Source organism: Carlito syrichta, unplaced genomic scaffold (genome assembly GCF_000164805.1).
Source record: "Carlito syrichta isolate Samal-C Ts95f unplaced genomic scaffold, Tarsius_syrichta-2.0.1 Scaffold315477, whole genome shotgun sequence".
NCBI classification, from domain to species: domain Eukaryota; kingdom Metazoa; phylum Chordata; class Mammalia; order Primates; family Tarsiidae; genus Carlito; species Carlito syrichta.
This window is the reverse complement of record NW_007259573.1, coordinates 912,458-938,606: the sequence shown is the minus strand read 5'-3', so window position 1 is coordinate 938,606 and position 26,149 is coordinate 912,458. Positions and strand designations below refer to the sequence as shown.

At 46.0% G+C, this 26,149-nt stretch overlaps 1 protein-coding gene across 1 annotated transcript in view; it reads right to left on the bottom strand.

Moving 5' to 3' along the window:
• The window catches only part of ITGB5 (integrin subunit beta 5), a 124,646-nt gene that overhangs the window by 21,704 nt on the left and 76,793 nt on the right, over positions 1 to 26,149 (bottom strand). Inside the window, exons 11-12 of the mRNA XM_021706355.1 lie at positions 21,412 to 21,546; positions 12,193 to 12,622 (exon numbers count right to left, since the gene is read on the bottom strand). Coding sequence (XP_021562030.1) covers positions 12,193 to 12,622; positions 21,412 to 21,546 — 565 coding nt within the window. The remainder of the gene's footprint in view (positions 1 to 12,192; positions 12,623 to 21,411; positions 21,547 to 26,149) is intronic.

Sequence of the window (26,149 nt, the reverse complement as noted above, 5' to 3'; positions counted from 1 at the left end):
AGCAGAGAGGATGGTGGTAGCAGAGATGGAGAACAGATGAATTTCAAAGACACACAAAAGGTCAACGGACAAGAAGTGGTGGCAGATGGGATGTAAGAGTTGAGGAGAAGGTGAGATGAAGAATGATTCCTGGGTTTCTGGCTTGCACAACCAGATGCGAGTTGGAAGTATGGTAAATCAGGAAAGAACCATGCCTGGGAGGAGGAACAGGAGTTCAGTTTGAGACATACTGAGACTGAGGTGCTTTTAAGACACCCAAGCAGGGGTGCCATGAAGGCACAAAGCAAGTCTGAGCAACTGAGCAACATATGGAATAGCTGAAGGTCTGGGCAGGGATGAGAGTCCCTGGAGAGAGTGTGGGGTAAGAAGATGGCGAGGACCAAGCCTAGACACTCCAACACTGAGGGGTGGTAAGAAAAGGATTCTGAAGAGGAGACTACAATGTTGCAACTGAACATAGGAAGAGAGCATTGCTTTTTTTTTTTTGAGTTGGAGTCTCACTCTGTCGCCCAGACTGGAGTGCAGTGGCCACTCCCGGCCACCGCAGCCTTGAGCTGCTGGGCTCCGGCGATCCTTCCGCCTCAGCCTTCCGAGTAGCCGGAACTACAGGCACATGCTACCATGCCCGGCTGATTTTTAATTTATTGTAGAGATAAGGTCTCGCCAAGTTGCCCATGTGGGTCTTGAACCTGCGGGTTCAGGCAATCCACTCACCTCAGCCTCCCGAGGTGCGGGATTACAGGTTGAGCCACCGGGCCCGGCTGTTTTTTTTTTTTTTTTTTGTGAGTCAGAGTCTCAGTCTGTACCCCAGGCTGAAGTGCAGTGGCACACTCATGGCCACTGCAGCCTCGACCTGCTGGGCTCAGGTGATGCTTCCACCTCAGTCTTTCAAATAGCTGGAACTACATATACATGCCACCATGCCTGGCTAATTTGTTTTTCTGATTTACTGCAGAGATGAGGTCTTGCTATGTTGCCCAGGCTGGTCTTGAACCCCTGGGCTCAGGCATTCCTCTCACCTCAGCCACCCAAAGTGCTGGGATTATAGGCATGTGTCACCACGCCTAGCCTGCCTCATCTTATTAGCCTGAAAACCCATATACAATCCAAGACTGTGTTTTATGTGTGTACCCCCTGCCAAGCACAGTGCCAGGTACACAGAAAGTGCTCATGACATGCTGTTGGTTGGTGGTGGTTGTGAATGTTACCAGGACAAATCCTGGGGGAAGACATCCAAGGGTGGCGATTAGAAAAGGAACCGGATTATTGATATCTACGGAACTTAAATGTGATTGTTGAGATATTTCGAATTCTTAACAAATGTCCAAGAAACCCAGAGACTTGAGGGTGCATGAGAAAAAGAGGACCGAGACCTCTCTTTCGTTGGGCAGGACACGGTTATGGTCACACAGAAACCACAGCCTTTGCACCACCCCTGTTCTTGCACATTGTTCAGATTTCACCTGCACAAGGCTCATTAGAGATGCAACAATGATGCATCCTTAGCTTCAGAGCCAGCTCCTCCTCTGTCCTTGGCTTATTGTCAATGATTCAGTCCTAACTGATGGTATTTCCCAACAGGCAGTGCCCTGACAAGCCCCTTGCCCTCTGTCTTTCACCAGCTTGACCTCATGCTGTGTTCTGCATTAGGTCAGCAAAATTTGACCAGTACAAAAAATAATAATAATAAAAAGGTGATGTTGCTTTAAGCTAAGCTTCTTCAAACCTCAGCATTGCCTTCTGAGATGACAGCGCTGGTTAGAAAGATAAGACTCCATTGTCAAAGGCAACGGAGCCCTCTCAAAGGACACCCTGGCCTTTCGGGTCTCGGCACCTGACTTCTCAGTGCTGAGGCCCAGTTGCCAAGTCCCTCTGATTATGACTGCAATTCACAAGGGGGTGGCAGGGAAAGGACTTGGACTCTGGTCCAGTGCTATCAGTCACAGGGAGATGAAGGCAATGGAGGGAAGATGGAAAAATCCCATGTTCTTTAATGAACTTGCCCTCCCAGTTTCAAAGAAGCCTGAAGCCGGCGGAGTGAAATGAACCATAGTCTTTCCTAGGACCCTGAGAATGCTGACTCAGAAAGAAAAACAGAAGGCTGCAGCCAAAAGAAACAGAGCTACCTCGGGTCAATACCTTGGATTTGGCGTCACCTGCCCAATCCGCCTGGCAGGCACTTCTGAGGAAATGCCAAGCACATCTGGAAAGTGTGAATTCAACACCCCCTTGGTCACTGCAACAGGATGTGAGAGTTACTATTTTCAAACTGGAAAAGTGTCATGCTGTTGTGGCTGGTTAACAGCTGCCATATTCCACCCCAGGCTGGCCACTGTTCAGGGGCTAGTGCTGCATTCTCAAAGGACGAAGGTGGTTTAGGACGTCATGTGTGTAGGCCACACTGAAGCTTGGCTGCCAGGAGCCCAGCTAAGCCATGAGACAGCAGGGAAGCAGCTACCCAGAGAAGAGCAGCCCTGGGGACTGGGGAAGGTGGACTTTCCTTGGGTCAAGGCTTTCGGCCAATTTTGGAGGGGGGTATGGCCCACATGCCAAACTTCTCAGCCATGGCCTCCCCCACAGGGTCAGTAAAAGCACACCGATCTCCTGGTACAGTCATAACAACAAGTAGATGAGATCATTCACTTCAAGAGCATTTTACAAATTAGAACAGGCTAACCAAGGTTCACTTAAGGAAAGCGGGTTCAGCATAATCAATAACAACTGCCAGATACTCACTGAATACTAAGAGGAACTGTATCTTGCATCAAATAACAATCATAACACGACTGGTTCCTCAGCCAGGCCTTTGGTCCACATGTATTTTTCAGGCCTGGCCTGCTATGTCTGACATACCCTTACATAACCCAGAATCTCACTAAGGACAACAAAGACAAAATGTTTCCTATAATTCTGATGGCGATAAAGAGCACTTACTAGGTGGGCTAAATGCTAGGGTGGCAGCAGAGATGTGGGAAGGGTCTCAAAGCTAATCAGTGTAAGTAAACACAGGTGGACATGAGTTAATTGGCTACTTGATCCCTTGAGTCTGGACTTTGCTGCGTCTGACCCACTGCACGTTTTCCTTCCCCTTTCCGGGGCACCTTCCTGACTACTTGCAAAAGGCAGTGCAAAGTTCTCCTTGTTTGAATCTATAATCAAGAATCACAAGGAGCTTTTAGTCAGGTTCTGAGCCTCAGATTCCCAAATGTAAATAGTCAAAGCAAACAATACTGTATGTGTGACAGGTACTATTAGGAAAGACATGACCTGTATTTGTGACAGGTATTATTAGGAAAGACATGAAATGCTTTTGCACGTAGAGTGCAAAATACTAACAAATTAGCCTGCTTATTTCCAAGAAAATGATCTCCGTATAACAAAAAGGGCACTAACATAGATTCTCCTTGCATTACTACAACATTGCCTATTGCTAAAGGCCAACTCTGTGACGTCAAGTAACGTACCAACCTGGGACACATATTTCTTTAGCTCTGGGACGGCTGGGTTCACCTGATGGACTTTGGGGGGTGGTACTTATGGGATGGGGTGACAGCAGGCTCCCGTCTCTGGATCAGAGGGCAATAGTCAGAAAGGTACCCTGGAAAGGGGAAGGAAAACTTGCAGCGGATCAGACTCAGCAAAGTCCAGACTCAAGGGAACATTTAGATCTGGGTGGAGCTCTTAGGTCAGCATTCTGAGAGTCATGGACACTCAGCCCACAGGACAACATGGCTCCAACCAATCCTGCCCCACCCGCCAGAGGCACTGAGCAGTAGAGGTCAATAATCAACTACGTCAAAGTATCCAAAATCAAGACCAAACTCAGTGTCAGCTCAACTCCTAAGAAATGAGGCAAAAGGAACCTTAAGAATAACTATTTCGGCCACCAGAGGTCTCTCATAGTTTTAAACTTAAGAATGGAAAATTTTCTAACATGTTATCCTATAATACCAAAAAGCTAAGACCACCCAAACCTATGTGACTAAGTTCTTATCTTTGGCATTCTCATGGTCTTCCTGGGGTCTTCTTTGCTTTTTTAATTTCATTATTTCCTTCACAGGCTATATAGTTCATGATCTTTAGGATCAGGCCTAAAATTCAAAGGCACACACAGACTCCTCAGCAGAGGGTCCTGTTTGCATACTTCCCTTCTAAGAAGAGAGAGGGCAGTGAGGGGAGATCCAATGCTTAGATCACTCCCTTTTCAGAATCACTAGTAAATTGTCACTGAAGATGTTTCTGGACATAGGATCTGAGCCGTGAGCAAGGGCAGTGACAAAACTCAATCTCCTGAGCTAATAAGTACAGAGCACAGAGCAAGGCAAGTTCTCAAAACACTTCCCAACACCCTGTTTCTTGTCTTTCAAGATCTCAAAAATCTGAACAAAGGCAGAAGTTTAAGGTGATTCATATTCCCATTCCTTGATTCCAGAAAGTTTCAGAGAAGAAGTAAAAATTCCAGGGGCAACAAAAACTTAGAAATTAATTCAAAACCGCAAGTAATATCAACTCCATTTCCCTGGCACCCAGTACAGCACTTGGCATGTGCAGAGTGCTCAATGAACTCTTGCTAAATGAGCTCAAGGCAGCAACCTGCCTAAAACAACGTGACTCTTAATGAGAGATCATCAGATATTTATTAAGCTCTGGTTTTTCCAAAGTGCTTTCTCCAACATGAGCTGCTAGAGGCTGGCTGACTCCAGAGACAGGCCACCCAGCTCACCTGGCTCATGCGACTGGTCTACAAGATGTATTGTTTCGTTTTATGATCAAGCCCTACAGTTTGGTACCATTTTGCCTTTCAAGTGAACTTGAGCAGTAGCTAAACACAGATAGAATTCTTAAAGAGTTCCTGTCCTTGGGATGCCTGTTGAGAACTCCTGGAAGCAGTTTTGATGGCGTGGTTTCTGATATGTATCTCCGTGGAAGAAAATGTTCCTCCAGAGTGGGGAGGATAAAATGTATTCAATGCCCCTAATAGGAAGGCACTTTGCAAGGAGCTTTACAAACACTCTCTTGCTGGATCCTCCCAGCAACCCTCTGGGGTAGGATTTTTCTCCTTATTTGATAGACAAGAAAAATTGGGTTCAGAGAGGTTAAGTGAAGATCCGAGGTCACAAACGTAGAAAGGGGCAGAGTCAGGTTAAAAATTCAGGTTTATTTCACTCCAAAGTCATTTTTCTTTTCATTGCACAAAGATGCCTCCAAAGGCTCTTGCGGTGTCCCCATGGAGCAGATTAGGACAAATCTCTCTGTGCTGGTTAGCGACATGGTTTCTGGCAGCTTTACCTGTGCTGTCATTGCAATCCTAAGGAACAGGTGTTGTCCTTGACCCTGGTAAAAGGTCTCCTGCGGAAGTATCTTTCCCAATTATGGGTGTGTACTATTCCTTACAATGAGCGTTATTGAAGAATCCTGTAACAAATCCTGTTCTCAAGGTCACTATACTCTGAGTACTCCAAAATGGAATGGGACTCTCTTGGCCCTCACTGTCATGTACATAAGGAAGATTTATATGATGCCAGGTGAGGGAAATTGTTACATTGGTTCCTGAAGCTCTGCCTGAGGGAGTCCTTTGGGAGAGAAGGGCCCTTTCTCTGGAAGAGAGATATATATATTTTGCACCCTTGTAGTTGCCAGTAGCATCTAGGTAGTTATCAACAAACAGAGTAAGAGATTAATATGCTGTGAAAAAAAACCTGAAGATTTAGCTAGGTGCTCCCACCAAAGGCACACAGCCCTGGCAATCCTACCACGAAGCTCCTTCCCAGGAAATTAAAGATGTCCAATCTTGGTTCATTCAAAAGGACTTTTGGAGACCTTTGTCATGGAGGCCACATTCAAGATAGTCTGCAACCAGCCATTTATGAAATATGCCAACTGCAATGAAAGAAGGAATGGCAGTGGCCTAACCCAGGAATAGCCACCAGACTACTGATTCTGAGCGTGAATACAACATTTCTAATGACAGCAACATAAATATGGCAAGAAGTACTTTAAAAAACATATCTGAGCCAGGCACAGTGACTCATGCCTGTAATCCCAGCACTTTGGGAAGTGGAGGCAAGAGGTTTGAGACCAGTCTGAACAATATGGCAAGACCTCGTCTCCACAATAAATAAATAAAATCAGCTGGGCATGGAGGCACATGGCTGTGGTTCTAGCTACTTGGAAGGCTGAGGCCAGCAGTTGAGGCTGCAGTGGTCATGAGTGTGTACTGCACTCCAGCCTGGGTGAAAGATGAAGACTCCGACTCAAAAAAAAAAAAAAAAAAAAAAATATATATATATATATATAACTACTGCCATGGCAAGAATCAAGAAGTCTAGAACTTGGCCTTAATCTCAGGAGTACCTTTAACTAGAGAGTACCTTTAACTAGAGCTTCGATAAGTCTGCTAGGAGCTGTCAGCTCAGGCCCAGGACCTGTGCTTGGATGCTGGCCCAGCCCACTAGGAATCATGCCTCTAGTATCATGCTCCATTTTTTTTTAATATTTGGGAGAGGATTGCAGATACCCCTTGACCTCCTGACCTCTTGACCTCTAGACATCTATGACTGTCACATAACAAAGGTGATCTCTCTCTCTCTTGACCAAAAGTGTTCTGTTCAAAATTCTATATCCTACTTGATTTAAACTTCCTCATTATATGGAATCCAAAAAGTAGGTTGACCATTAGCCAATTGTTCAATGTCCTCCAATGAAGTCTTTTAAGTAGAGAGACTACAGAAAGCCCCATCTGGATTGAGACTGATCACAACATTACTCAAATCCCAGGAAATGCGCTGTTTGGGCACAGAAACCAACAAAGAGTAACAAAGTCTGAGCAAGAATCTTTTATTACATCAAAAACAAGTGAACAGAACTTGTCTTGCTTCTCATGTGCTATTCGTAAAGGAAGCCTGAAGGATGAACACTTTATAAGACTCAAAAGAAGAGGAGCCCTCACGATGGCCCCACGAAGCTCACCTTACATACACTGAAATAGTTCATGGGCAGAACCATTCTTTAAGTTATGCTTCTTCTAGAAAACAGTGGGAGACACAACAGTCCCGAGCACACATGCATTCCCATGACAATGTGTCACAAAAGCAATAACAGAGTTTTCAATTGCTTCCAAACCTTAGTCTGACTTGCTTCACTCCTCATTTTTATGATGAATAACATATTGCTAACCAGTAATCTCTTGCATCTTCCCCTTGGTCCTGTCTCCGGGTAGGAGGCAAGGACGATAAGCCTCTTATAGACAGAAAAGCCAGAGAGGGGGGAAGGAGCTTCTCCAGGGTGACCCACTGATTCCAGCCCTGGCTCTGTCGCAGCCACTTCTTCAAATGCACTCCTCAACCTCCCTCTGAAGACAGACCACAACCACACAATTTCCTTCTAAGACGGGCTGCAGGGGAAAGAAGAGGAAAAAAACTGTGAGAGAATGCTGAAATCAGCTGCTTGGGAGCTTCTGAGTCAGCACCCTCCAGAGCAGAGTGGTGGGTGGGAAACAGGCTGCTCTCCCACAAAAACCCCAAAAGTATCAGTGACCCAAAAGCTGAAAACCAACATGCACAATTCCAGAGCAGGAGCCTCCTGTTGACCATGGGTGCCAAGCTCTCGGGGGCTGGAATTCCTCACCCACCCGTTCCCAGCTGCCTCCTGAACAAGCTGTGGAGTTCAAGAGACAAGGACATGCAGGGCACCACAACATTGTGCACGGAGCCTCTGCACAGATGTGTGTTATCAAGGCCTGCCTGGAGCAGGGCTCGGTTCCGAGTCCTTCCTAAATTGTCAAACACAACAATGATCTCATTCCAGAAATGAGTTTTTCCAAGAAGACTTGGATAGCATCACATTTTAACTAGTTGTTGCTTTTAAAGTGAAGGGGTAGAGGAGGCTAGATGGGGATGCAATGGAAAGAGAGTCAAAATGTTCTCATCAGTGATTTACTAAAGTAATTCAACATCAAGTGCTGCATAGGATATAGCATTACATGAAAAAAAGCAAGACACAAAACTGTATGCAGGCGTAAACACACATACTAACTTAGAAAAAGTTTGGTCCAGGTACTTTGGGAGGCCGAGGCAGGAGGATCGCTTGAGCCTCGGAGTTCAAGACTAGAATAGGCAACATAGCGAGACATCATCTTTACAAAAAAATAAAAAAATTAGATGTGGTGGCATGTGCCTACAGCTGCAGCTACTCAGGAGGCTGAGGAGGTAGGATTTCCTGAGCCCAGAAGGTCGCAGCTGCAGTGAGCCATGATCATGCCACTGCCCTCCAGCCTGGGCAGCAGAATGAGACCGCTGATCATTTAAAAAAGCCGGGCTCAGTGACTCAGTCTGTAATCCTGTGCCTTTGGGAGGCTGAGGGGAGTGGATTGCCTGAGCCCGCAGGTTCGAGACCCGCCTGGGCAGCGAGACCTAATCTCTACAATAAATCAAAAAATCAGCCGGGCGTGGTAGTACATGCCTGTAATTCCGATTACTTGGAAGGCTGAGGCGGAAGGATTGCTCGAGCCCAGCAGGTCGAGGCGGCGGTGGACGGGAGCGGCCACTGCACTCCAGTCTGGGTGACAGAGTGAGACTCCAACTCAAAAAAAAAAAAAAAAAAGAGAAAGAGAGAAAAGAAGGAAAAAAGCTTGGAAGGAAAGACGTTAGACTCTTAAAATATGAGTGATAAAATTATAGACAGTTAAAAAAAATTTTCGCTCTTCAGAATATTCTAGACCTAAGGATAATCCTCCAGCTCTCTGGAAAGGTTTTGACTGAGCACACAGCTTTGGAAGGGATGATGTGAAACCGTGAGAGTGAAAAGAGTTCCTTGTCTGGTTTGCCAGATGGTCCAAATTAATCCAGTTCACCAAGAAGGAGACAGGCGGCACAGACTGACCACACATCCATCAACTTCCCTGTATTTTTCAAGATTTCTTTAATGAATGTGTATGGCTTTTCCAGTGGAGGGAAAAAGATATTCCATCTCAGCAATCCCAGGGAAGTTAGGGACCTGAAGCATCGTTCATCCTGGAGCCTCAAGGGCTTGGCAAATTTCCGATTTCTCTATGCCATGACATGTGAGTCTCCCGATACCGCAGGATTATGTGGGGTGAAGAGAAGAGAAAAAGCATGCAGGAGCTCTGGATATGAGGTCTGGCAAAATTCTAAAATGCAAGATTGATTCAGAAAACTGTGGATTCTGGTGGTTGAACAAAAAAAAGCTATGTATTCACTCAGCTACAGAATATTCCTGTTTCCCAAGTGACCCGTTTTCCTCGCTGAGGGCCATTCACACCTCATCTCCCACCCATCCTGTGCCTCTCAGGTCTGCACTCTCTTCAGAGAAAAGTCTCATCTCGAAGGAGGCGAGGAGGTATCTAACATGCCCGGGTCCTACCAAGCACCAGGCCAGGGCCTTCATCTCTGTCTTCTCCTTCAATTCTCCAAATAATGCAGAAACAAGAGGTGTTGGCCCATCTTTAAAGAGAGGAGAAATAAAAGGCCAAGACAACCAAGGTCATACATAGACTGATGAATTGTGGAGATGAAATGTGCACATGCCATCTGACCTGAAAGCCCTTGCTCCCAGGCAGTATGGACACATGCTGGCTTTTGGGGTGAAGACATACCAGAGGGTTATTTCTGGCTCCTGATGGGAAAGGAGGGATAGGTCCATCATGTTTGCTACTATCTTCTTAAAAGAAAAACACTGCTAGAAAGGTCCATTACACACAATGCTGGGCTTCTTGCAGCCTTTATTGTGGCTACGGAAGGGAATGGAAACTCCATTCCACCATACTGGAATTTTTAAGGCAAAGCCTAGGACTCCCATGGGTAAGGCTGATCCCTCTCTGAACCCTGGGCATCAGCCTCGGTCCCACATATGGGTGTGGCTCTGACTGAGAGGAGCCACTATAGGGCATGTCCTCCTCTTATGGCAGGCAATGTACTAGGACGTTCACATACACTCTCTTATTCCTCACAACTATACGCCTAGAATCACACATCTGGCATGTGGTATAATGGGATTTAGGTCCAGGCCTGTCTGCTACAGAGTTCACACTTTTTCTGCTAACTCAGACAGAACCATCTAGTAAATACCAATCTACTATCATGCTGATGGAGAAAGAGTTGATCCCTGTTGCCTGTTTAGCACTTCAAATCATGACTTTTCCACCTGCTTTACCCTCCCATGACATCCCTATGTCCTACACTTTCTGGCAATTCCAGTTTTGGACACTGTGACCCCACCACCCCATGAGTGTCACATTTGTCTAATGGCAAGCTCTGTTCCAGGAAGGCTTGCTTGCCAGCCCATGTCTGTGCAACCCTTCAAGGAGGTGCAGTTACTCCTCTCAAGGGATAGATCATTTACATGTTCCCAATTTGCTTCAGACACACCTCCTACTTTCTCTTCCCACCTAAGCCCCAAGTTCCTTTCAAATCAACCCTTCCCAACTGGAAGACCATTCTCAAGGAGGGAACCCTAGAGGCCACTGAATAACAATTTGTAAAAGAAACTACAGCCTTGCCTAAAATTATTCTGCTTACTGTCTTTGCAAGTGATACAGTGTTAGATGGAATGGTCCCTTTGAGTACAACTCCAGAGTGGGAACTACCAACTTGTCACTTAGCTGGAATCAATGTAAAGTCCTGTGCTTAGATTCAGAAATTAAGTGCTCTGGGCAGGTGCATAGCTCATGTCTACAATCCCAGCACTTTAAGAGGTCAAGGCGGGAGGATCACTTGAGGCCAGGAGGTTGAGACCAGCCTGGGCAACATTTATTTTTACAAAAATAAAAATAAAAAAATATGAAAATGAGGTGCTCAAACATGACACTATAAAAAGTTGGCTTGGCTATAGCTTATTCATAAAACAAAAAACCTCTCCCTTTGAACCATAGCTCTAAAAAATAAAATTAAAAAACCTCAAACTTTTGATAGTAAAGCTAAAAACAAGCTCAAGAGCGTAAGGTGACTGTCTAACAGAAAAGTGAATGTACTGCCAGGATGCAGTAGTGAAAATAGAATGTCCAGATCACAGGAAGCTCAGCCCTGAGCCTTTGTCATCCAGCAGGACAAACAACGTGCTGGATCCTGGGAAGCATGCTTGACAGATGACACAGTCATCAGAGAAGGAAGAGACATGGGATCTAGTTAGATAAGAGAGAACAGAGAAACACAAGGTTTCAGATATTTGACAGGTTGTCACATGGAAGAGGGAGTCTAGAATGTGAACCACTAGGTAGAAGTTCCTGAGAAACAAGTGCTGATTCAATGAAAAGAGGAACTTCTGGCAGGAGAAATAACAGCTCCCAAAGGGGTCCACATCCTAATTCCTGGTGCCTGTGACTGTGTTACTTTACACGGTAAAAGGGATTTTGCTGATGTGAGGGTTCCCTCCTTGAGAATGGTCTTCCAGTTGGAAAGAGTTGATTTGCTGGTATGGGGAGAATTTCCTGGGTTATTCTTGAGGCGCCTATGTAATCACAGGGGTCCATATGAGAGGAGGCAGGGGCATCAGAGAAAGAGGCGTGACAACAGAAGGAGAGATCAGAGTTGGAGAAGACTTGAGAATGCTACACCGCAGAGCTTTGAAAATGGGGGAAGGAGCTAGAGGTGGCCTCTAGGAACTGGAAAAGGCAAGGAAATAGATTCTTCTCTAGAGCATCTAGAAGGGTTGCAACCCTGTGGACACCTTGGTTTCCACAGAATAAGATCTAGTTCAGATTTCAGACCTCCTGAACTGTAATAGAATAAATATATTGTTTTAAGCCTCTAAGTCTGTGACTTGTTGGAGCAGCAACAAGAAATGAATACAATGTTTAACAAGTGGAGATGCTTATTATTAGCCCCAGTGAGCTTGGTGTCCTGGGAGGCTATCAAGAAGAGGTTGAACATCTCTACCTGCCAGGAATGCTGGGCAGGCCAGTCCTGCATTAATTGGGAGGTGAGCTGGGTGGCCACAGGCAGGCCCTTCCAATTCTGGGAGTCCACAATCTATGGTGGTGCCTCCTGCTTTTGTATTCAGCATACTGGTCTGCACCTGCTGCCTGGTGGTGGGCAAGGCTTGTCCATGGTCTTCTCCCAGGAGAGCTGTGGTAGTGACACTTTCCACCACCACCTTGAGCAAAGGCAGGCTTTGGAAAGATGTCCTAACAGCACCTGGGCCCGGCTCAGAGCAAAAGTGCTTGCTGGGGATGCCTACCTGAGCAGAGAACTCCCTTGTTCCTGGCGCAGGAGAAGTTGTCACACTCACAGAAAGGCCCGTAGATCTTTCCGAACTCGCTCTCGAAGCAGGAACATTGGTTGCAGCTGCACTCCCCACGCCCGCTGCACAGGGGCTTGCCGTCTGCCTCCCTGCACAGGTTCTGGTACACACTCTGGTTCTCCCCCTCCTGGCACTCGCACTTGGTGCCCAGGTAACTGGGGTTGCACTCGCACAAGCCGCAGATATAAGTCCCGTTCCCGCTGCACCTGGCGCTGTCGGTCTCCAGCCCTGCGCTGCAGCTGCATGTACAGTTGTAGGTGACACCCACCTCCAGGCTGTCCCGGAATCCCACAGGCCGCAGGGCGAACATGTGCTCCGTGTGTCTGCTGGGGCAGCTCCTGGCCTCCACCGACACCTCAAATGATGCCTGGGCAGAAAGAAGAGAGGGGACACTGCAGCCACAAGCAAGCCAGGGCCTCCTGATCACCCATGGGCCCCCAGAGCACATCTCCTCTGAGGCTCTCAAGGAAGAGCAGCTGCTAAGTGAGCTCTTTCCATGCACACAGAACCACCAACAAGCCCAGGTAGAAAGAGACCTCACAATGAGCAAGCTCTACTATGGAGAAGAGAATAATATGCAGGTATACCAACATCTGATAGGCACTGCACTGGGTTCCTTGACATTTATCATTTCTTTGCATCCTCATGACGTTGAGGACTGGGCTCCCGCAGAGAGGTACAAGGATTCCTCAAGTTTACACAGCTTTTGTTCTCCCTTTTCTTTTCTCTTCTTTCCTATCCTCTTCTGACCCATCCTGCAGGACTCCTCTTTCCTGCCCATTTTGAAAGTCATTCAGTAAAAAGTTATATAAAACTATGTGAACATAATTATCGCAAAAATGAAAGACATATTAAATATTTGTCTAGTTAAAATATTTAAAAATAATATTTCAAAACAACAATGGTTATGTCTCATGATAATATTACGGATACTTTTTTCCTTTTGAGTATTTCTACAATCTTCACTTTTTAACAATATTTATATTTTCTTTTGTGATCATAAGAATTAGCTACATTTTAAAGTCCAAAAAATAAAAATAAGTCCAAAATATTTTTTAAAAAAAAGTCATTCTGTCAACAAATATTTTCTGGGCACTGCCTCTGAGCTAGGCATGAGGCGAGATGCAGGGGCACAGTGGTACCCCTGCTCTAGAAGCACGGGGTGGAGAGTATCCTTGCTCCCTAAGAGCATCCCGTCCCTGCTGGCCAAGGGCTGAGCTGACTCCTGAGCTCTCTCTGCAGACACCCCCAAAGCCTCCTGTGCCCCAAGTCCCCTAGTGAGTGGTTCTTACAGCTGCACTTCTCACAATCAGCTCATGGCCTGAGCTCTTAAAGAGCCATTGTTGTCTGATGAAATACATCATACATGTGAACAGACTTTTTCTTTTTAAATAGAACATGTTAGAAAGTGTTTCTAACTCCGGAGCTTCTCAAAGGTTGCCTTGGAAACAGGCAGCAAGGTGGGCCTCGCTGGGAGGCAGATGGTACAGGAGAGATGCCTGTCAGCCGCCCAAGAACTGGGATGTAAGGAGGGCAGGCATGCAGCTTGAGCTGAGTCTTCAGGAACTAGAGCATGCATGACATACCTACCCTCTCTCTCTCACCCCACTGAGGAAAGGAGCCATGTGGGGTTCAAATCACCCAGCAGGGTCCTTAGAGCAGGGCCCATAAATGCTATGGAAATGTAGACAGGTGGCGAGCACACCCTGAGGAAAGGCCAATGTGAAGTGCTTCCCCATGAATGAAACTCTCCCTTGCTCCCAAAACATTCAGAGGCCTGACCCACTGCTGATCACAAGCTGACTCACTGACCCTGAGCCCAGATGTCTTTATTTTTCAAAAAGTTCCTCAGATCATTCTGAAGCTTAGACTGGGTTAGAAACCACTTTTAACTATCACTGTTCTTAATTCTATCATTTGGATTGGAATAAAGCTAATTAAAAAATAATAATAATAAATAAAGCCATGGTTTTGCTACGTTGCCCAGGCTAATCCCGAACTCCTGGGCTCAAGGGATTCGTCTACCTTGGCCTCCCAAAGTGCTGCGATTATAGGCATAAGCTACCATGCCCAGCCAAAGCTAATATTTTTTTTTTTTTTGAGTTGGAGTCTCACTCTGTTACCCAGACTGGAGTGCAGTGGCCACTCCCGGCCACTGCAGCCTCGACCTGCTGGGCTCCGGCGATCCTTCTGCCTCAGCCTTCCAAGTAGCCGGAATTACAGGCATGCGCTACCACGCCCGGCTGATTTTTTGATTTATTGTAGAGATGAGGTCTCGCTGCCCAGGCGGGTCTCGAACCCATGGGCTTAGGCAATCCACTCACCTCAGCCTCTCAAAGGCACGGGATTACAGGCTGAGCCACCAAGCCCGGCTCAAAGCTAATTTTTAAAAAGCCATCATTAGCTTGCTTTACTGGACACTCTTCAGGTCACAATGCTTATTTTTTTATTTTTTTGAGAATACTGAAAAATATGTTTTTAAACACTCTAGACACCTCTATCAATTTGAAATCTTTACAACTTCTCAAAGGCCTCGCCTCAGGATTTGTGACATCTAAGAATACTGGGGAGGGGGTGGGTGTGTGGAACTGAGCGGGAAGATAGACCTGGCTTTCTAAGTTCTGAGTAAAGTCCTGAATGACAGCAATTCGCCATTCCAGAGGACGTGATGGCAAATGCCCAGGACCAGGCACTAGCTGAGAGGTTCAGTAGAAGAGGCTTTTATACTGATGGGCTGAGGACAATGACCAGAAGCCCAGAGTCAAAAGATACTAGGAAGACCAGTTGGCAGACAATCTGGATGAGCTCCACTTCACCTTCTATCTGTGTGGGGGAGGAAGGAGCAGGAGGAGGCAAAAGGGAGAGATTGACAAGAGCAAGCTCAAAGCTAAGTTCCAAGGGCTTGAGGGACAGGGAGGCTCTCAAGGTAAGGAAAAAAGATGGGACCTAAAAAGGCACTGCAATCTGTGAAGGACAATAGTTAACAGTTGCCGTGTGCCTACTATGTCTCAGGCACTGTGCTGGACATTTTTATAAGTATCTCTTTCATATGCCCCAGAAGGAGGTATCCTCATTTTATCAGAGAGAAGGCAGGGTTGGTAGGATCAGTGAACTTAGTGGTCACATAGCTGGTGACAGGTGGGGCCAGGCCTAGAACTAGGTCTGTACGCTCCTTGGCACATCACCTACTAGAAGGGGCATGAGGCAAACATCCAGTATCCAGATGTGGGTACAGAGGGAAAGCCAGCCTGGTTTACTGCAGGGACTACTTGAGGGTGACCCCCAAAGTAGTGGCCAGAGGTTTCTCCAAATCTTCTTGCCACGGACTAGGAAGGGTTCACACCTATGGATGGGAAGAGCGTGAGGGCTGGGCCTGCCTGAAGCTGTCACGGGGCCATCAGGAAGGCAGGTGAACAGCCTGGGGACAATGCATCCTTCCCTTCTGAGGTCCTGGGAGAAACAGTGACTTGCTTGAAGCTACTTGCAGCTTGTTCCAAGCTATAGTTGAAGCCCTATACTCCTGAGGCAACAACTTGCCCGACTGGTTAAATGAAAACCCTTCGCCTTACAAAAGCATCTGTAGGTCAGAAACAGAATAAACCACGAAGGAATAACTTGGACCAAGAGCCAAAGGCATTCAATTACTGAAAGCCTGTGGGGAGTATCCATCTGGTGAGTGTAACCATCTCCCATGGAAATTTGTCTGCATTAAGAGATAAAGTCAAGAAAGCAAGAATTAAATCCTGAGTCTTGCCAGTGTATCTGTGCTTGCCCAGTAGTAAGTGAGAGGTTGGGGAGCCCCTGAGGTGCTGGCACCTGATCACCCAGGATGCAGATGCACTCAGGTACTGTCTGCCAGGCTGGCCAACCAGGGAGGGCCTGGCTTTCCAAAAGGTCCTGCAGCTCTTCTCAGCCAAGGCTTCAGTACAAATGAGGTGCTATCTGTCTGGCCCCATGTGGCCTGGTGTGCAGCCAGATGCCTGATAACTAGCCTGATCACCAGAGAATGCTCTTGTCTATTTCAGCCACTGGGCCTCGGTTCCTGCTGGGCACAGGAAGTGCTATAAAAAGCACTTCAGGAAGAACAAGTAAATCTGTCGGCTTAGCCCTCCTTTCAGAGTTCATTTTCCCTGTCGGATTAGGAAAGAATCCAGAGAGGCTGGACAGCAGCTGGAACGAGGCTTTCTTGCATCTCTCCCCTGATGCCTGCGGAGTCCCAAGTGATACTGAAGGCTTTCAGGGTCCTGGAGACATGCCACTGCCCCACTCTGAGACTCAAGAGGAAGGTTACAGACCCAGTGCCCTCCTACCCAGTCTGGTTATTTCAACTTCACGGGGATGCTCCTGGCTCTCCTGCAGGGCTGCTGGCCTGATCTACCCTTTCAAAAGCTGCCCAGCTCCCACCCTACACCCACCAAAGCCCGGGCTATGCAGATGCCAAAGCCACTCAGATCTCAACAGAACAAAGAGCAGAGATGGGCACCGGATGCAGAGCCCCGGAGGAGTGGACAGGAGAGGGGGTGGGCAGGGGTGCCGTGGGAAGCCCATGACGGGGGGGTTCACTGGGTCCTTTGTACTAGCCACACAGCCAGCCACTTGCATACTGATTTGCCAAAGCCAGTTCATGGGAAAACTGCCTCCCAGTGGTTGGGTCCACTTAGAGAGCCCTTGGTGTTAGGACCATGGGAGGAAAGTCAGAAAAACAATGGAAATCACTGAAGAGGAGAGCCTTACTGGATTTGGGGCTTCTAAGTTTTTACTTAAGGAGTATTTCTCTCAGAGAACATCCTTGCCCCTCAGCCCCTGCCACCTCGCCTGCTTCTTGGGATAAGCAGATGTCTTAATCCAGAGAACACAGGGTAGTCACAGAACCACCATCCCTGGCTAGAAGTGACCATATGGCTGCTGTGTGCCCCTCCACCACCTCTGCAAGAAGATGTAATTATAAGGAGGTGAGATATGTCAGGTTGCTACTCATACAGCTGTCCCAAGGCTGCCCCCCACATAGGCCATGTCCTTGTCCACAGGCTAGAGCCTGAGATCCCTAACGGTAGTTGCATCCTGTTTGCTTTTCCAAATCCCTCTTCTACAAGGGAATCCCTAGTCCCTTGGCTGTGTGGCCATATACTTCCATACCCCCTTGCATTCCCTGAGTTGTTCAAAACTCTCCCAACTCGTGGCGCCAATGATTTATTCACCATTCAAATAATGACCAGATCCCCTAGCTTGGCATGTATGTCCCACCAATGAGACCCGAGGCTGCCACTCTCATCTCCGTCCTCAGCCTACTCCCCTCGCCTCCACAGCCACCACCCTCAGAGCTTTCTTCTTGCAAAAGAGCAGTGCTCATCATGCCCTAGCAGATGCATCCTGCTGACCTGCACATGCTGTGCCTACTGTCGAACGCCCCAACTTTTCTATGTCTGGAGAATGCATACTCCTGCTCTGAGTCTCACTCTAACAGCAGCCCTCTGCGATAACGGCCCTCCTTCCTCGGGCTCCCATAGCACCATGCCCGGCTTTCATCAGGGCACTTGTCCTCCTCTAGGGCTGGTTCTTCTGCATGTTTACTTCCTTCACCAGACTCCGAGTCCCTGAGCTGTCTGCCTCATCCAAACCTGCTGGGTGAACACAGTACTTGGCACATAAGCATTCACTGAGCAAAGGTAGGTTTCAGCACAGTCATTGGCAAGGTTCTGAAATGTATGTCCTTGGGACAAATGTCCAGAGGGAGATATTTGCACACACGTATGATTAGTTTAGTGTTCTGCTGTTGCTGTGTTGAAATTATTATTATTATTTTTTTGGGTTGGAGTCTCACTCTGTCACCCAGGCTGGAGTGTACTGGCATGGTTTTCTTGTGTAAGATAAGCTCCTTTCTCCAGCTCTGCAGCCTTCCCACATCGGATGGGCAGTTCTCCCATGAGTTCAACCCACCCCAATAGTAAACACAATAGACTAGAGACATGAGAACCTTAGTCAGGTCCTCTCTCCAGTAGATACTATCAACACTCTCAGAAAGCATGGTTACTCAGCTACGTGGAGCTTACAAAGCATGATTACTGTGCTGTTGTCAACCCATACTATATTATTCATTTAAAGAATTCATTAGGAATTGTCAAGAGCCTTCCTGAAACCTGGTATCTTATGTGTGTTGTATATACTCGATCAGGTAGTTAAGCCCTTTTTTCCACCTCTGTTCCATTGTACCTATTTCTCCAAGTAAAGAATTCCTTGTTAGGGTATATTTCGCACATCATTCCTCATCCTTCCTGTCATAATGCACCAAATATTTCACCCACAGATATATAGATAGACGGTAACGCGCGCCTGTAGTTCCGGCTACTTGGAAAGGATCACCTGAGCCCAGAAGGTCGATTCCGGGGTGGCCATGAACATGCCACAGCACTCCAGCCTGGGTGACAGAGCGAGACTCCAACTCAAAAAACAAACAAAAAAAGAATTCACCTACATGTTGTTTCTTGGTCTTCTTCCATTTTTCATGACTGTCTCTTTAAATCCTGTGACTATAAAGCTTTAGTTTTTAAAAAAAATTCATCTGGATCAAGTAATCATTATAATTGATCCAAGAAATATAAAATATCACAAATTTGACAATTATTAAAATTTTAAAAAGTAAAATTTTATTGGAAATACTTCTTTTTTTTGAGTTGGAGTCTCACTCGGTCACCCAGACTGGAGTGCAGCAGCCACTCCCAGCCACCGCAGCCTCGACCTACTGGGCTCCGGCGATCCTTCTGCCTCAGCTTCCGAGTAGCCGGAATTACAGGCATGTGCTACCACGCCTGGCTGATTTTTTGATTTATTGTAGAGATGAGGTCTTGCCTACCCAGGCGGGTCTCGAACCCGTGGGCTCAGGCAATTCACTCACCTCAGCCTCCCAAAGGCGCAGGATTACAGGCTGAGCCACCGAGCCTGGTAGAAATACTTCTTTAATGAGATGAGGCTTTCTCCTCAAATAGTTTATAATAATATCGCTCTTTGCTAAACAAGACAGGGGTCAGCATCAATTAAATTTCTATTTTTCATTTTGTAGAAATTTAAGCACAAAAATTCATATAAATTAAAAGACGGGAACGGAGTTTTGCTACAGCACTGTTCTTGTTCTATGAAGGCCTTCTGAGTTAAATGCCACAAATACTCATTTGTAATGACGTATCATCTGACAATTTGACTAGACCTTCTTTCAAGGTTGTTAAAAGCAAAAGAATGTAGAAACAACCTGTCTTAGAAAAGAATCTGTTAGTCAGTCAGCAGAGTCCTTTGATATTTTGATATTTATTTATTTATTTTTTGATTCGGAGTCTCACTCTATCACCCAGGCTAGAGTGCAGTGGCATGATCACAGTTCACCACAGCTTTAAACTCCTGGGCTCAGGTGATCCTCTAGCCTCAGCCTCCCAAATGGCTGCAGTATCCTAATGACATCTTTATGAATAAGACAAATAATGTGGGTTGTCAACACACACAGCACAGTAATCATGCTTTCTAAGTTCCACGTAGCTGATTAAGTGTGCCTTCTAAGAGTGTTGATAACATTAACTGGATCTGGCTGAGGTTCCCATGTCTCTTGTCTGCTGTGTTTGCCACAGACGTGCACCACGCTGCTCAGCTAATTTCTTTGATTTTTTTGTAGAGACAAGGTCTCGCTATGCTGCCTAGGCTGGTCTTGAACTCCTAGGCTCAAGTAGTCCTCCCACCTCAGTCTCCTAAAGTGTTGGGATTATAGGTGTGAGCTACCATGCCTGACCTGATATCGTATTTTGAACTGTACTTTGTTTGGTGGGGCAAGCTACCAGGGAAACATTTGGAAAAGGTAAGAGGTATGTCTGTGTGTTGTAAAGTGGGTGAAGGACAATTGTGAAAGGGAGGATGGGAAAGGATCTATGGCATAATGTGAAAAAACCCAGAAGGTCACCGGGAAGATATAACCAGCCATGCAACCAGCTCCTCGAGCTCTTTCTCTACAGCCAGGGGGTAAGTCAGTTTATATCCATCTTGGCTGTCGTTAGCGCTTGTGAATGCCCAGAGGATATGACAGTCTATTTTAAGGTCTTTATAACTTTTCTGACTCCAATCAGATGCTATTAAATGTGGAAGACAGTCAGGTGCAGTGGCTCACGCCTGTAATCTCAATACTTTGGGAAGCTGAGACAAGAGGATTGTCTGAGCTTAGGATGGTCTCAAATCCCTGAACTTGGCAAGACCTCATCTCTACAATACATCAAAAAACTAGCCAGATGTGGTGGCGTGTGCCTGTGGTTCCAGTTACCTGGAAGGCTGAGGTGGAAGAATCGCCTGAGCCCGGCAGGTTGAGGCTATAGTGGCAGTGAGTGTACCACTGCACTCCAGCCTGGGTGACAGTGAGACTCCGTTTCGAAACCAAAAAAGTGTGGAAGAGAACATTTCCCCACTGGCTTTCTATTTTCTGAGCACTGGAACTGCCAACAAAGCAAGTCAGGAATGGATCTCATGGTCTGCTTCTCTGGCAGGGCCTTCCAGAAGATCTGTGGATGGTTCTCCATCACCACTCTGTCTACCTCTCTGCTACAGGGTCTGTGTCTATGTTCTTGTCTCCCACATAACCCTTTCCCTGTCTTACTCTCAAATCCTTGGCTTGGCATACAGGTACACATTTTTACACACATCATCTATGTCCACTTAATCTGGGCAAGACATCTGTGCTCTCCATCACTGGGGAGTCATCCATTCCATCTCATCAGATCAGAATGGTAGATGGCTTTCTTCATATTTTACAGAAAGGAAAAGTGAGGGTCAGATTATCCAAGGCACAAGGCTGGCTGCAGAAGACTAGGATTAAAGCCAGGTCTTAGATTCCTACCCTTTCTATTCTAACTGATTATGTCTTTGTCAAGCTAGGAGGATAATGGTTTAAAACACCCAGGGCACAATGTTGACTTGAGGAAGCCAGTGGTGATGCCCTGAGGGCTGCCTATTGACTAGAGCTCTTTAACAAGTCCACCCAGGACTCTGAAGATGTGCAGAGCACGTCGGAAACTCTCCAAGGATGCTGAATTAAAATAATATAAACTTCTAAAGGTCTCTAATAAGTCCTAAGAGTTATCAGGACCCCAAAGACTGGTGGCGAATCCTAACAAGAACTCATAAACTTACCGTGTCCCCAATCTTCAGGCCCTCACACTTCCTCTGGCCAGGATAGGATATACCATCTTGGCAGGTAGCAGTGAAGAAGAGATTAAGATCCTCAGGCTGATCCCAGACTGACAGCTCCACTTTAGACCGGATACTCTAAATGGAGAAAAAATGAAGCCCAACCACTTAGTAAAGACTCCAGCTGAGATGCTCCCCACATCAGTTTTCTGATGCCCACATGGCTTCCTCTAACTAAGGAGTAAACTTGGCTCCTTGTCCCTCCCTCATCCTTTTCCTTCTCTCTACACCCACACACCACCCTTGTGAGACCTGGCCTGAGGTCTCCTTCTGTGAACTTGGAGAAGTTGTTTCTGGTCTACCTGCCATATGCTATTATCTGCTTCAAGGGATTATGCTCTGCTCGCCTCTCCAGAGCCACCTTTCATCCCCACCCTCAGCTTCAGACACGCAGTTGCTCAAATCTTGCCATGTGTTCACTAAGCTTTGGGCCTTTACATGTGCTGGAATAATTTTCCTTTGCCCAGTGGCTCTGCTCTCCTTCTTCCCCTGGCTAGCTCCTCATCATCCTTCAAAATCAGTTCAGTGGGCACTTTCTCCAGGAATCCACTCTATCATTCTTAACACTCACGCCTATCCCCCATCAGATGAAGTCCACATTCATGAGTTTGAAACTATACAATGAGGGAATCCAATCTTATGTGTGGGTTATGCTGTCATGACAGTAAATGAAACAAAAACCAAGTCAAAATTATCCATCAGAATAGAAAAATAAAAGAGAAAAAACATCAATGTTTCAAAAAGATATGGAGCAATGGGGCTCTCATACCCTGCTGGTGGGAGTGTGAATTGGTACAACGCTAGGAAACCTCTAGGCAGGACCTACTAATGCACAGGCCAACCTGAGAACTAGCGTCCACCCTAGGATTATAGCCAACAGAAACATACATCACCAAAAGACATGGATGGGGATATTTACAACAATACTATTTGCAATAGATAGAATCTGGAAGATACCCAAATCCCTATCCACAGATTTTGATTTGATTTAAAAAATAGAACAGATTTTTTAAATGTGGTATGTTCACATAGTAGAATACCATACAGAAATGAAAAGGAACAAAATACAACTGCATGCAATGATGTGGACAAATATCATAGATATAACAGAAAGAAGGCAGACACAAAGCATATATAGTATATGATTCAATTTATATGAAATTCAAAAAGAGGCAATATTTATGGTTACCCTTGGGGAACAGTGATGGAAGAGAGCACACCTGGGACTCAGTGCTGGCAATGGTGTTTTTGACATGGGTGCTGGATACTCAGGTGTGTTTAGTCTGTGCAAGGTTTGTACAGTTCTCTGTGTGTTTAAAAAACTGTCCTTGAAAAATCTCTAAGGAAGATGCCACTTTGGAGACTGAGGACAAATAAAGTGACTGGCTTGTATTCAGGGATTATATTTTATCCCAAATTGAAAAACAACCATCTGTTTATACACCAAACACATAGTACAGCAGGATGTATCTGTCTGAGAGACACACGAACCCCCAAATCAGCTGACGGCCCTTCCAACTCTCACTCCCTTCTCCCATGCTCTCAAGGGAGCACGGGTGTTGAACAGAATGGCGGGCAGGCTTGCCTCTTGTTTCTTTCTTCTTTCTCTTTTTTGCTGACTATGTAGTACTCAAGTTGAATAAGTGAAACATGCAGTTTTCCCAGCAAATTAACAGCTTGTGGAAAATATACTCCACAAAAAAAATTGTCTCTCTCTTTGCAACTAATTGTCTAAGTGTTTCTACAACTCTAAAAATACTATCCCTCTTAACTCCACTTCCTCTTTAAGTGCCAGCCTTAACTGGCCAAGGGTCACAAAAGCACTACTCAGCATACACAGCACTCTGCTATGCGATTTGTTATTTACAGATCTGTCTTCCCAACTGTGCTGTGAATTCCAAGGGCCGTATCATGTATCTCTCTGGGACTTAGCACAGTCTCTTGTTGAATGAATGGACGGACGGACAGAATGATGAATGCTTTAATAACAGCTATGTTGAGAGGCTCAGGCCAAGTAGATGAAAACTTTTTTTTGTAAAGACAGAGTACATTTTTAAGAAATACAATTACGAATACATATGAGGATGAAATAAAATAGTTTATCCTAAAAGAGCTAGGCAGATTGTTGGAGTCATGTAAAATGTTATTCGAGAACAGTCACTTGAAATATAGGGGACCCATGGTTCACAAATACGACATCAGAAGGCATCGGCACTCCCCAGCGAGATGGCCCAAAGCTGCCACTTGAAAGCCTTAAGTGAGGACTTGGTAAAGGGAGAAAGAGCACTAGGAACTGGGATTATTCTATAAATCGGCCACTAAATGGGATGGAAACTGACTCCTCCTATGTTCTACTCAGGTTGTTGACCCCTTATGCTCTGATCTGAAGTTTATATTATTCTTGATCCCCACCCAAAAGAGCCTCTGGAATCAAAAACTCTTTAAGATGTTACAGGTGACAGGAACTGTGGAGACGATTCAGTCTAAGCTTCTCATTCATGGAGTAAGAAGTCAAAGAAAAGGCCTTGCCCAGGGTAACTCAGTTGCAGCAGCAGGCAGGACCAGAAGCAGACCATCTCTGCCATCCCTCTTTCTAATCCCCACACCTGATACACGCTTCTTTCTGTGAAAATGGGCTCTATGACTTTGGAAAGAGATCGGCAGGCTGTACACCAATTGTAAGGGTCAGTCTCCCCCAAAAGACAATGAGTCATGGAGGGCAGGACTGTGTTTTGTTCAGTATTTTATTGCCAAGGGATAGCATGATGTCTGCCACACGTTAGCCTGTTAGTATATACTTGTTGAATGAATGAATGAATGAATGATGGAGTACAAGATACAGCAGAAGATCAAAGCCACAGGCAGTGCAGTTTTTACGCATAAAGACTTTAATGTGTGACTCCTGAAATTCAGTTAACTCTGACCAGATTTGCCGCTGACAATGACTCCTTACTCCTCCTCAAGAAAGAAAAGAAGAAAATGTCAGGAATGTCAGAATTTTAAAGTGTATTATTAAATACCCAGTCAGGTTAGGTCACATCTGCAATTGCTTTAAGTTGGGCCAGCTGTGGAGTGGGTGAGAGCAGACTTTATGGCAACAACAAAAAGAGAAACATGTGCTCTGTTAGGGGAAAAATATACCACAGCTTCTGATGTCACCCTCCACATGTAACTAGTGTGGTTTCCAGCTCATTCTGTTTTCTCCCACTCTGAAAAGAGGCCCCCATGATTTCTCTTCAAGTTCTACCTCCGCCTTCTCAGTGACCTGATGCAGACGTCCTGTGTATATGTGGACCCAGGGTCCCTGCTGAGCTCTGGAAGATAATTTCACACCAGTACCTGTCACTACAGAGCAAAACATCACATCTCCAAACTCCCTTGGGAGGACTTGGTGATTTCTCACCATGAAGAATTTGGCACAGCAAGATAAACCGTATAAATCAGAGTCGAAGATTTCACACTACGCGAGACGCAAACATCAGACTTGATACCATAAGACGTGAAATTAAACATACCCTTTTCATTTTGCTCCCTCCTCAGCCTGGCCAAATACCACAGCCATTTCATCTGTTACATATGCTCCAACCAAAAACTTTTCAGAATGTCCCCACAGATCGTTTGCCAGCACTCTAGGAGAGGTAAAAGCCAACACCCACACTCAGTTATGTGTTGCATGACTCATGAAAGTCACCACAAACTGCTCTGACGATGGTAAGGTGACACAGAGAAAGACAAGCAATCAGGATGGAGCTATGACTGGACCCTGGCCAATAACAGGAACAGGTGAAAGGACCACCAGAGCTAACGGAGCCTCTACTGCTGGCCAAAGTTTGCCCCCCACATCCCAGAGGCCCATGCTAGGCTCAAACTCAGGAGAAGTACAAGAAGCTTGAAGCCCAGCCCAGGGCCCTTCCTGATGGCCAGAAAGATAGCAGCAAGTAGGATGGATACTGTGAAGACAAAACAAACAAACAAACAAACCACTTTTCCTACTCTCTACTTTCACACACCACTCAACACTTCTGACACCAGATAAGTGAGTTCTTCCCTACACACACACACACCATGCAATTCTCCATCATACACCAATTGGGTACCCTCCAATTCAATTCTGACACTATCTACCTGGAGAGAGCATCAGATCCCACAGGTTAAGGTCTCAGTCCTATAAGGCGGCTCCCACCTCAAACACCCATCACAAGTACTAGGTTGTCACCTATACTTCTGACCAACTGGCTATAAATTGGGGTTCCCATGATCCCTGCCTTATGTTTGATCAATATGCTAGAATGGCTCACAAAACTCAAGGAAACACTTTATTTTAAATAAACAAAATAAAGGCTACACTTGAATAGCCAGATGACGAGAAACAGAGGGTGAGGCATGTGAGAAGGGTGCAGAGCTTCCATGCCTTCCCTGGGTGCACCACCCTCTGGGAACTCCCACATGTTCAGGAATCCCAAAGCTCTCTAAACCCAGACCTTCTGGATTTTTATGGAGGCTTCATTATGTAAGCATGATAGAATATACCACTGGCTGATGACCAACTCACCTTTTTGCTTCTCTCTCTTCCCTGGAGATTGGAGAATGGGGCTGAAAATTCCTACTAATTCCTCTAATCTCGGGGTTGGTTTCCCTGGCAACCAGTTCCCATCCTGAGGCTATCCCAGAGCCCCCCAAG